Raw genomic sequence first — 13,293 nt, 5'->3', positions numbered from 1 at the left:
ACCATGGGAATGGCTAGACACACTTTCCTTTATTGAACGAGATGATCTTCACAGAGCCTAAGTTTAGTGCATTGTGATCATAGATATAAAGTCCCATCCAGAACATTTGAATCCAGAATGTTTGCTATGGTGCTTACCCTGTTGCCGAACCATATTTTTATGTTCATATATAACGTTATAGAGTGTATATAACCTTATGGTAAGTCGCTGTTTGGATTTTAAATTGGCAAATTTAAGACTCTATGATTGGATCATTATTGCAGGGATTATTATGTTTTGTAGCATTTTATACGTTTGGCAACAGTTCTAATTGATGAGTGTGTAACTTTTAGTTTCTTAAACAACCATGTAGGGAGACACATCATGGCCATATTCCAGGATGACAAAGCCAATATTCATCAGGATCAATTTGTGAAAGAATGGTTGTGAGGGAGCATGAAAAATCATTTTCACACATGAATTGGCATCTCTGAGTCCATACCTTAAATTCATTGAAAGTCTTTGGGATGTGCTTAAGGAGACTTTACAGAGTGCTCACCTCTTGTATTGTCAATACAAGATCTTGAAATTTATGCACTTCATGATAGAAATAAATATTGTGATGTAATTTCCATCAAGAGGTTCATCAATGGTTTGTCATCTTGTAATGACAATGCAAGAGTCGAGCACTTTGAAAAGATATACACTCCATCAATTAGGGTTAAAAAAAACTAGTTGCCAAACTAGAAACATAATCATCACAGCAATAATGATCCTGTCATAGACTCTTAAGTATTTGCCAATTTAAATACAGTGATATATATATAGCTATGGAAAAAATTAAGAGACCACTCCAAGTTCAGAAATCAATGTTAACGTTATTTTTTTCCATAGCTGTATATATATATATATTTATTATTATTATTATATAGGATTAGTTCATTATAATATATATAAACACATTAATAAATACTTTAATACTAACATGCCTGTAGCTGGTTGGATTTTGAAGGAAGCACAAATGTTTCCATCTGGCGTGCCGATACAGGCTCATTTCATGAATGATACTGCTGTTTACTCTACGTGACGTACAGTGCAGCTAATATGGTTAAATTATTCCCTGTGAATGAAGGCTAGCAGGGTCCAGCAGAGTGCATTTAGGTGAGTGCTGCAACGGCTCTGTGGATGAGATCCCTCCAGCTATAATTAACTTCACTGTTCCAATTGATTATCCTTCCCAAAGACCTGCCCGCAGCCCTTCCTGCTTTTAGAAAAAAGGAAGCATTGACTGCTATACCGCAACAAATTACAAATGAGGCCGCCACAGTGGAACAGGCCATTGAATTTAAGCCCTACATCACACTAGCTTGATATAAACTGCTCATGTTCGAATCTTTACCGCTCCATGTCAGTGTTTTCATATGTCTGACACCTTTTATAGGGCATTTAGACAACATATACTGTATGTCAGAATACTCACTTGTGTAAGTCACATAATTGATTTTCTCTCTTATCTTTTGAATGACCCATTTATTTGATTTTATTTTTAGAATAGTTTGTAATTGATTGTTGAATAACCTCAAATGGTGTCTTTTTCATATCTCAGTTGTGTCTCCTAAATAGCAACATGTTTACAATATAATTACAGGGAGATTTTTATTTTTATTTTATTTTATTTCAATTTTTATTTTGATGTTCTTGGAATATATATTCTATAAATTTAGCCAAGTTTATTGAATAACCACAATTACGGTCTCAATATCCCAATTGTAGACAACAATGTGATTACAGGGATGTTTTGTTTTGTTTTTGTTTTTCCCACTTTATGTTAAGTGGCCTTAACTACTGTGTACTCACATTTAAATTAATCTTTTGATATGATGCACTTATTGTGTACATACATGTTTTTACATTGTACTTATATTTTAAAACATCTGCATGTAATTACATCTGTAATTTTCTGTAATTACATGTATAATTACACTGTTGACCCATCCCTTACACCTTACCCCTACCCTTAAACCTACCCATACCACCAAAGCTTTCCCTAACCTTTCCCTAACCTTACCCTTATCCCACCTCATAATAAAGTGGGACTGTTTATTTTGATGTTTATGGAATATATATTCAATAAATTAATCTTATTTTAGTTTATAACCTTGAATAAAGTCTCGATATCCCATAAGTTTCAGCAATTACAGTGCGATTACAGTGAACATGAATGACAGTATATTGTATTTTGTAAATAGGGTTTAAATGGAGAGCAAATGGAAACTTGTTTTAGAAGTGTCTAGCATTCTCCTGAGAAAAAAAGACCCATTTTCTTTAAAAAAAAAAAAAAACATTTTCTTTTTATAGAAAAATGTGTAATCAAAAGTGAGAGATTCCAATATAATCTCAACATTTCTCATTAAATTCTCCCAAAATCAATTTACCCAAGCTCTCTTTTATCTTATCTGCATAATAGACACATTTGAGTCTATATTTGTTCCCCTAACAAAAAAAAAACATCTGAGACAAAGTTCATATCTAAACTAAACATAACTGAAATCTCCCATATATCTTATGAGCTATGAAAGAGAAATCTCTGCCCCTCTGATATGCATACAAATCTTATAAATGTCCAGCTGTATAGGGTATTGGACACATCTGAATGATGATTGGCTAATCCCTGTGCAGGTAACCGATTGAAAACGAGACAGGGTTGAGTTCTAGAAGCAGCCATGGTTTCCATGGAGATCGGTCATGTGGAGACAGTGCTGTGTAATGCGTGGCACCATGTTGTGCACTTCGTCGGCACTGCTGTTGTTTCGGATGGAGGTTTTCACCTGTGCTTTCTGAAAGGGTGGTGTAAACAGCTCTGGACATGATGGGGGAAAAACCGGACAGAGGACCGTATCTCTGTCCCTCATGCAGCCTGAGGATCAATCGAAAACGTCATGGAAAGCACAGAGGCAGCCAATAGATTAGTGCGAGACCTCAAAAGTAGTTCAGTTGTATCAACATTTCCTCTGGATCATCAGCCAATTCCAGTGTTCCCTGCTGTTTGCTTGCGTACATGCGGACACGTCTCGCAGAACTGCTGCTCATCTGCTTGGAAACCCTGAGGCCAGACACCATTTTCTTACCAAGCAGCAAGGTGGATCTTACAAACACTCTATGGATTGAGGGCCAAGCTGAGAGATTATCCTTTTTCCTTCTTTTTCTCTTTAACTTACCATTCTTGGACAAAATTTGATCGCAAACAAGATTATTGCACGATTCCTGGTCGTTCCATAGTTCTAGAAATTTGTGCTTCCAGGAACCTGAAGACAGGATTAGACACAGTTCTACTTTGTAGAAGGTGCAAAATAGCGGCGCGGAAGAGGGTGGCATCCTGGATGATCCGGAGGCACCAGGTGTGGAGATGACAGACGTGGGGAAGGAGAAGGACAGGAGCGACGGCTCAGGGGAGGAACACCCTGATGCAGATGCTGGAAAGGGCCATTGTAGGGATCAGGAAAACCCTCTGGGGAGCTTTGCATTGGACAGCTTTGAGGACTTTGAGGAGTTTGTGCTGGATTTTGATGATTATGACCTTCTGGAGTCCATCCACTCACACCTTGGCTCCCCAGATGAACCGATCCGTAAGTGTGCTTGCTGTTAAAAAGTTGGAAGCGTGATGAAGGGTAATATTTTCCAGCCACCTTAGTTTTTGCAAATGTCACAGCGACCTCCACTTTGCTTTACACTTACATCATTTTTCGACGGAATTTTGCAATTGTCTGACTTTGTCAATTGTAGTTTAGGTTAATAAATGGCAAAACGCCTCGAAGTACGTATTTCCACTTGAATGTATAACAGGCAGCACTTGATTAAATCCAATAGGATTTTCCATTCACATGACTGCTGCGATTGTGACATTGTAAAAATGCACTCCACCCTCTATAGATCTTTCTCGCATTGGAAATTGGGAATTTCGAACTGAGTTGTTTTATTGATCCTGTAGGGAAATACAAGCTAATTAATGTCAAGCCGAGTCCATGCAAACACTTTGCTGATATGAAAGATTTCATGGCCTCCAGTGATGTGGCATGTTTGAGTGGATGGCTTATGAAGTTCCACATCCTCTCCTGTTGACACATCCATGTGCAGCCAAGCCTCCACTCGCACACATCATCTCAGGGCAGGGTCATATTGCATAGTAACTTGATTCAGACATAAAGTACAGTGATTCTATTCATCATGCATTATGGTTAGAGGTTTGTTCATCAGCAATTAATTCAGCCTGAACCTTTTTGACCTATGTTACCGTTCAAAAGTTTAGGTCATTTATCACTTATTAAAGGATTAGTTCACTTTAAAATGAAAATTACCCCAAGCTTTACTTGCCCTCAAGCCATCATATGAATTTCTTCTTTCAGATGAACACAGTTGGAGTTATATTAATAAATATCCTGACGCATCAAAGCTTTATAATGGCAGTGAATGGGACCAATGAGTATGAAGCTCAAGAAAGTGCATCAATCCAAAGCAAAACGTACTCCACACAGCTCCAGGGGGTTAATAAAGGCCATCTGAAGCGAAGCGATGTGTTTGTGTTAGAAAAATATCCATATTTAACAAATTATGAAGTAAAATATCTAGACTGCTTTACGTATTTAACTTACGAAGAAGGTGTAATGCCTCTTGCAGTTCAAATCACTGACGCCTTCTGCATTCAACTTCGGTTACATTTTCTTCCTAAGTTGAATACGGAAGGCGTAGGACATAGCGTAAGCATTTTGAACATTGTTACAGAAAAAATCTCAAATTTCAAATAAATGCTGTTCTTTTTCAAACTTTCTATTTATCTAAGAATCCTGAAAAATTTATTAAGCAGTGGCCTACAACTGTTTTAATATCATAAAGAAATGTTTCTTGAGCACTAAATCAGCATCTTCATGCATGATTTCTGAAAGGATCATGTGACACTGAAGACTGGAGTAATATCACTTACTTTAAATTGTCATTATATTTCACAATATTACTGATTTTGCTGTATTTGTGACCAAATAAATGCAGCATTGGTGAGCAGAAAATACTTATTTCAAAAGCATTTAAAAATTCTTACCAAACCCCAAATTTTGAGTTAATGGTAGTGTAAATTGATAGACACAAGTAGCATCATTAGCATATTTGCTTACTGAATTATAATTGGTCTTCTTACCTCTATTTGCATGCTGAATTGTGAATGCTCTTGTTTTTCCTGCATGTATTTAGCCATTTATAGCTATTTTTATACTGAACAGTGATTGTTTGCTGAATCTGATGAGCCACCAATAGAAGATGTCATTGTAATATTTGCATATGAATCGGTCATCTTTCTTTTATCAGCCATAGGCAAAATCAATAATCAAGTTAATATCGATTAACTTTAATATTTTAGACACAATATGACTAGTTAAAATAGTTCCAGAAATCAAATTAAGATTATGGCGTGTCTTTGTTTTTTAATCTTGAATGCACCCCATTCACAGTTATTGCATGTGCATTATCCATTCTCCTTTGATCTGTGGAAGAAAGAAAGTCATACTGGTTTGCAACTACCTGAGTAAATAATGCCAGAGTGTTATATTTTTTTGAGAAACTGTTCCTTATATAAAAAGAGATGGGCCTGAAACATTTCAGTTATCAAACAGAGAGTTCAAACACTGCTTCTCACTAACAGCCATTGTATTTTGATAAACCGTAAAACCCTCAGGCTTAATGCTTTTGTCTTTGTGTAGACTGTTTACCAGTGCATTGCTCCAAGGCCTTTCCCTGTCTGTGATTCTCTCTTCAATCCCTTGGGAAAACGTCTATGCGAAGAGCAGACAGACAGTCTAGCAGAGATCGATTTTTATCTTATCTCTCAGTCTCGCAGTTTCTTTTCAGTAATACACACAAATGCTGTGTCATAAAACTCTTATAACTGCAGTTTGTTTGTATTTGGGTCAATAGCGAAGAAGAAATCTTTGTATATGTCCCCACAAAGATAGCAATATCTGAAATCTTTGCACTTGTGGTGACATTTTTCAAATAGTAATTTTATAACATAATTATGTATTATACATTCATACATTATATTTTAAAGAGTTTCAGAGGTGTATTCAATTGATTATCTGTATGAAATGCATTTTTAATGCATTTGTGTATAGATCATGACAAAAAGTGAGCCTGTGCCATTGAACCATTTTGAGAGCGCGTTTTAAGGTGGTAAATAGGTATGGCTTAAAAAAAGGGGAGGACAGCTCAAATGCTTGAATTGACATTGCAAATCAGCACTTTTGTGTGTCAAACACACATTTGCAGCCTGAGTTGGTTTCGTCTTGTGGTGTTTTGATGAAAACTTGGCTGTTTTGGTCTCCTCTAGGATTTTTGCTCTCCTGCCATGAAAAGCACAACCAGAGTACAGCCAAAAGGCACGGCCACCTTATTGTTAGCACTCTACCCCTGGGAAAAGGCCCAGCACCAGTGTGTGGACTTCAAAATTATGCAGAGCCTTTTTTTATGAGGGGGGTTGGAGGCATGTGCGACACTAGGAGAGAAAGGGTAAAAAATTAACTTTGTTTACCGAACATCCCCGGGCTACTGGGACAACACAAACCAGCTGAGGCCTTGGGCGTCCTGGCAGACCTCAACCCTTGGAGAGCCCCGGCCTTTTACTTGGCTCTCGGAACAGCTGGAGAGAGAGGGTTTCTCATAATACACCCCTTCAATTATCCCAAATTCAATAAAAAACCTTGGTTTGTGGGCTAAAATGATACAATATTAAATCACAGCAATTTTTTTGGAAAGGCCTAGCATCCAAAGTACGCCTCTTAGTTGCACTCAGCTGAGAAGGCCTCTGATTCTCTTGTTTTTCTAGGCCCGTTTTTACTCTCAGTCACACAAATGTATGCAATTTCATTGCTACAGTTGAGTAAAAGCTATGTGAACTCTTGGATTTACTATGTACTTTTGTATAAATTGGTCATATAGACAATTTGTTTTGCCATGGACTGATGAATATCAAGGCTTGTGGATGTCTTCTGAGATCTCTTTTTTCCAGGCATGGATCAGGCTATGTTTTATTTGCAAAAAGAAAAAAATATAAATCTTTTTCTGTTTTTTATAGGGCAGCACAGCTCTGACCAACACCTCCAGTCTGGTTTTGGTGGGCTTTTTGGGGGCAATAAATAATGGCACAAATACCAGTAAATTGACTAGCACAAACCTTAATAAATCGCCATGTTTGTGTCTAAAAAAACTCCTAAAAAAATGCATATGCAATAAGGTCAGCTACAAAAATAACTGTACGTGCCTTTTTTTCACAGTGTGTCTTGAGTAAATCCTGACAGTAGTTTTTTAATGCCAAAAGAGTGTTTGTGCCTAAGAGTGTTTAAAAAGTTTTTACAGATCATTATTTACACATTTGTATTTTTAATACTATGCACTTTAAAATAAACTGCTCCAAAGTGGTATTATAGATAGTGTGGATTTAGTATGTTAAGAGCACTGAACTTTGGCATTAATCAGACCTGGGATGTTCTTGGGGCGCTCTTACTTCCAGTTGTGTTACATGCTCTCAAGTTTCCAAGACCTGTGGGTGGGTATTGGGACAGGCCCATTGTTTGGACTCTAAGCGAACTCCAATTAGCTCAAATTAGCTCTTTTTTTAAAACTAGTTTTAGTTAATGATAATAGCGCTGCTATGAATATTGTGATTTGGTTGCACATTTTAAGACCAGTTAATGCAGAAATCCATGGCAAATTCAAGGGGTTCACTTATTTTTTCCTTGAATCTGCCTTTACAGAACTGACAGTTTAATTTATATTTAATTTACATAACCTTTCCCTTTTCTTTCACTTTAAGGTCACCGTTTTGAGGACAATCCTGGGGTTAGACGTCACCTCGTCAAGAAATCATCACGCTGTCAATTACCACGAACCAGCAATAGCTCACCCCCTCTTTCCAGTCTGAAGAGGAGGAAGAGGATGGACAAGAAAACTCATGAGGTGAGAGCTGAGCTTCCTGACCGCATGGAGAAAAGAAAAATGAGACCTAGTTTCGCACAGCCAGACATACAGTTTGCTCCACATTATAACTTATTCTCACTCACTTAGACAAAAAGACTGTCTGACTAAAATGTAAAGTGTTTTTATGTGTCGTTTAGGAGCAGATTGAGCAGTAATAGATCAGTGTGGGAAAAAAATATTCAAATAATAGCATGGTAGGCTCTCTGTATTGATTTTGAGATCTGAATTTCTGTGTTGTTCCTCAAGAGGTAGCTTAAAGTAAAGCCTCCATTTTCCCCAGACTGACATTGATACTGATAATGAGGAGGTGTTAATAGAGATAATCAATCTAGAGGAGCAGGAGAGACCCTCGATTCAGAGATCTTTTCTCTAGTCTGCTCATATCTTTTGATCCGTTTCATCCAATGGGTTTCACTAACCGAGCGAGATCCGTGTCCCTAAATCAGCTGGATTAATTACATAAGGCACTTAGTCAATCAGCACTGGATTCTGTGCTATTCATGTGACTTTATCTGCTGATCAATAAGCTCTGAATCAACCAGTGGAGTTGAATCTCACTGGAAATAAAACATGGCTCTTTTTAAGCATTTTTGCTTTTTCCTTTTCTTTTCAGACATTTTAACAGTTTCTTCAGGAAACTGTTCGGTAACACTTTACAATACGGTTCATTAGTTAACATTAGTTAACTACATTAGTTAACAACTAATAATGAACTGCACTTATACAGCATTTATTAATCTTTGTTAATGTTAATTTCAACATTTACTAATACATTATTAAAAGCTTGTTAACATTAGTTAATGCACTGTGAACTAACATGAACAAAGAATGAACAACTGTATTCTCATTAACTAACACTAACGAAGATTAGTAAATACAGTAACAAATGTATTGCTCATTGTTAGTTCATGTTAGTTAATCCATTAACTAGTGTTTAACAAATGAACCGTATTGTAAAGTGTTACCAATTGTTCTTCAACCAAAGCAATCATCAGTAGGGTTGGGAATCGAAAATCGATTCCATTTCTGGAACCGGAGAGTTAAAGACAGGAATCGGATACTTGTCATAAAATTAAAATGTAGATTTCACTTATCGATGTGCGTATTTTAATGTGGTTTTAAAATATTCAAGCGTAAGAAGACGCAAATGGTAACTTGATTGACCCTTCGCCAGGAGTTTGATTGACAGGAGATCTAACCAATCATAACGCCAAATCCGCCATTTTGTCTGACAAAGCAGTCAGGGGAGTTAGCAGAATAATGTAGGTGGACTTGAACTTGAAAAACGGTGTGTACTGACATCTTTCCACGACTGAAACAACATTCCTTATGATGTTCATTCATGTTTATTTGATGCTATTGATGAAATAGTTGGAAGAGATGATCAGTTCACGAACTGTTTGAACTGAGGCGTTACAGCGATCTGTCACGACACATTAAAGAGCCACAAAACGGCATTTATTGTTTAAATTTATTTAAAAATGACAAAATTTGACTCTGTTTTAACCTGCTCTGTCTTGTCTTTGACACGTTGTCAGTGTCCTCTTTGCTCCGCGATGTATTTATCACTGCATGAGAACATGATGGCGAGAGATTCGTATGGCTTGTCAGACATAGCAACAGTAACTGAAGGGGGCGGGTCTTTGCAAACGGTCAATGGCACACGCAGTCGGTTATGTCTTAAGTGAATGTAAACAATTGAGAAACAAAGCACATGTGTAATAGTATACCGGATCTGTGCATGACGTCTTAAAGTGACAGCAGCCTAATAAACCTGCTGTGATCTGTGTTATTACTGTTAATCTAAGAACAAAAGAAAAAGAAAGTCACTCACTGAAGACAGTACTTAGTATTTTTTCAAGACAATAAACTATTTATCTCATTGCAAATAACAGTTGAATCGGAAATTACAATACAGTATTAAATGATTTACTTATAGTCATTTACTTCAGTCTTATTTTATTATTATTTGTATATGATTATAGTAATTTTAAAATATTTTGAATTAGCTTTTATTTTTATATTTTCTGTATTCATTTTAATTTGTTTTAGTAGTTATGTACTTTTGTCATTTTTATTAGTTTTTGTTTTTTTAATATTTTTTATTTAGCTTTAATTTATCCTTATTTCAGTTTCAGTTTTAGAAATGTAGTAGTACTTCAACTTCAACATATTTTCAGTTAGTTGCCAAGGTGACATTTCTAATTTTCATCACATTTATTAACTTTACATTTTTCTCATTTATGTTTTAAGTTATTTTTAAGTTAAATTTTGTAATATTTATATTTTATTTAAGCTATATTTAATGAACAAAAATGATTTTTAAAGGTTTAGTTTTAGCTAATAATATCAACACTGCTTTACCTAAACTCATAAACATAAAATACCAAATTTTTTTGAATATATACATAAGGTTTATTGCTAAATGAGGTGAGCCGGTATATGCACCATTAGGCGATTTTAATCTTTAGCGTACTTTCACTTTTTCTTCTGTATCACCACTTCTCTCACGTTGCCTGTACGTTGCAATTCAGAGTCAAAGAGTCTGTGTCTGGGTGATTAGTCGTAGAAATTTCAAATGTGATAATAATTTGCAAATCTTACATAGGAAATATAGGCAGCCGTCTAGGCTGAGGGGTGGCATGGGGCACTGCCTGTGCACACAGCTTTCAGAAACGACTTTCTTCTCTTCTTTATAGTAATGAAAGTGTTGAGAGCGTGTTATTGTAACGCGAGAGAGCATCCGTGAGCACAATAATCTCTCACTTGTTTGATTTTGCCTAGGGCACCAAAGATGCCAGAAGTTATTTTCACTTCAAGCACTGGCTAAATGTTCAATATATACAGTATTACAAGTAGTTTGAGAGTGTAAGTAGACTGATTTGATTGTATTGATGATCGTTGGTAGCAAAGCTCTCAGCACTGAGAATTTGGTAATGAACATTTTGTCTTATGAAACTTGTGAAACTCTGTCTTGTGGCTTCAGAAGCATAAAGCTCATAGTAGGTCTGTGTTCAAAGGTTTTAGTTTATACTCTAGAATTAGAAACAAAAGAAGATTTATGATATTGCTGTCATGTTTTGTTGGCTAAATATTTCACTTTTGCTCCACTTCCAACTAGAGCTGTACTTGTTTGCCTGTTTCCTAGAAATAAGCTGCCCAGGGAAATGCCACAATGGCCGCCAAGTGAACTGAATTGCCTTCAAGCAACTTTGGTTATAATTCATTAAAAGTGCTTTATGATGTGCTTTTGACATTGTGTTCACCATAGGTGTTTGTGGAGCTCAATGAGCTGATAGTGGATAAGAACCAGGAGATGCGCTGGAAAGAGACGGCACGTTGGATCAAGTTTGAGGAAGACGTGGAGGAGGAGACGGATCGCTGGGGTAAACCGCACGTGGCCTCGCTGTCCTTCCGTAGTCTGCTGGAGCTCCGCAGGACCATCACACATGGTAAGAGTCGAACGCTCTGCCAGCCCACTCAACCCTGCGATCCTGGTCCAATCCTAACATCCATACACTGTTGACAAACCAGTGCCGTGTGACTGACAGAATTCAAATGGACATGTAAATTAGATAAATGGATTAAACCCTCTTGGGCATATCCACTTTTTGACCATGAAAAACTGATAATTTTCCATTCAAGGATAACAAGGTAAACAATTCTTTAGTTTTGAAAAATGCTTTTGCAAAAGCATGACTTAGTCCAAACACATGTCTATCAATGAGAAGGTTTTGGTTAGTTTCAGTTCTTGTGGTTATGAAACTAACATGACAACCCTGACAAAAAAACACCGGCAGTCATAAACTGACACGAGGGTTTGCAAAAACAACTATAAATTAGGAGTAATTTAATATCGCAGTTAACAGTGTATGTCACGATATATTTGTTTATGCTGAACATTTGATTTAAATGTGGTGCAGTGCCTATCTTTGGATAATCCAGCGAATTAAATACTTTACAAATGCAAGCTACTTTGATTATTTTCTTCTTTTATTTGCAACTCAAAGGACCAAACATTTATTTATATAACCAGAAGATTATTCATAACAAATGATCAAGTCTGGCATCAGTGCAAAAACTCTTTCAAATTATGCAACACTTGGGTTAAAAACAAAATAATCAAATCAGTAAAAATAATACTATAAAACTGATATTTCTGGCTCTAAATTGTGTTTGGAATGGTACAAAAACAATATGCATGTGTGTATGTATATATGTATGTATGTATGTATGTATGTATGTATGTATATAAATATCAGAGCTATTTTAGTATTATTTCAGACAGGACCACTTTGGCAAGTTACTTGAGTTTATTGAAACACAATTTATCTTTGGCGGTATGGTTCCTTATGGGGGTTCTTGCTCCAAAATTAATTAAACATACAAGAGCTTTAACATTAACCCCCCAGAACCATCAGCTTGGAAATACATAGACAGTTAAGACACTTTAGTAATGTCTTTAAAAGTGAACAGTGGTAATTGTGTTGATGTGGCAATGGGACATCTATACTGTAGCTTGGTTATGAGGATGAGTGTCTCTCAGCAGTGAGGTCCATGCCAGCTAGGACTTGAAGGCCTTAGTAATCTGAAACAAAAGAAGACGACAACCAGAAGGTGCACAGTATTATGCTCATGCTTATAATGGGGAGGGAGGGAGGGTTGCGAGCAGTTTGAACATACTTACTGAGCAGTAATGCCATGTATATATGTCCCCAGTCTAATAGGAGAATGGTAGTGATTGGAGCAATTTGACAGCTGACCACGTCAGCTGGTTGCAGCACTGTGCCTGACTGACTGAACTAAGGCTGCACTCGATTTACTGTAAAGACTATTATAGTATTTATTAAAGGTGCCATCGAACGTTTTTTTACAAGATGTAATATAAGTCTAAGGTGTCCCCTGAATGTGTCTGTGAAGTTTCAGCTCAAAATACCCCATAGATTTTTTTTAATTAATTTTTTTAACTGCCTATTTTGGGGCATCATTAGAAATGCGCCGATTCAGGCTGCTTCCCCTTTAATTGCTTGCGCTCTCTGCCCCCTCCTGAGCTCTCGACTCTATCACAGCATAAACAAAGTTCACACAGCTAATATAACCCTCAGAATGGATCTTTACAAAGTGTTCGTCATGCATGCTGCATGCATACATCAAATTATGTGAGTATTGTATTTATTTGGATGTTTACATTTGATTCTGAATGAGTTTGAGGCTATGCTCTGTGGCTAACGGCTAATGCTACACTGTTGGAGAGATTTATAAAGAATGAAGTTGTGTTTATGAATTATACAGACT

General features: G+C 36.6%; 1 protein-coding gene across 1 annotated transcript in view; it reads left to right on the top strand.

Annotated features, from left to right (window-relative positions):
• slc4a3 (solute carrier family 4 member 3) overlaps positions 1 to 13,293 on the top strand; it is an 89,549-nt gene that overhangs the window by 58,900 nt on the left and 17,356 nt on the right. Inside the window, exons 6-7 of the mRNA XM_067410450.1 lie at positions 7,835 to 7,977; positions 11,270 to 11,450. Of these exons, the coding sequence (XP_067266551.1) occupies positions 7,835 to 7,977; positions 11,270 to 11,450 (324 nt within the window). The remainder of the gene's footprint in view (positions 1 to 7,834; positions 7,978 to 11,269; positions 11,451 to 13,293) is intronic.

The sequence above is a fragment of the Chanodichthys erythropterus genome, chromosome 14, assembly GCF_024489055.1.
Source record: "Chanodichthys erythropterus isolate Z2021 chromosome 14, ASM2448905v1, whole genome shotgun sequence".
Taxonomy (NCBI): domain Eukaryota; kingdom Metazoa; phylum Chordata; class Actinopteri; order Cypriniformes; family Xenocyprididae; genus Chanodichthys; species Chanodichthys erythropterus.
This window is presented reverse-complemented; position numbering and strand designations above follow the sequence as displayed.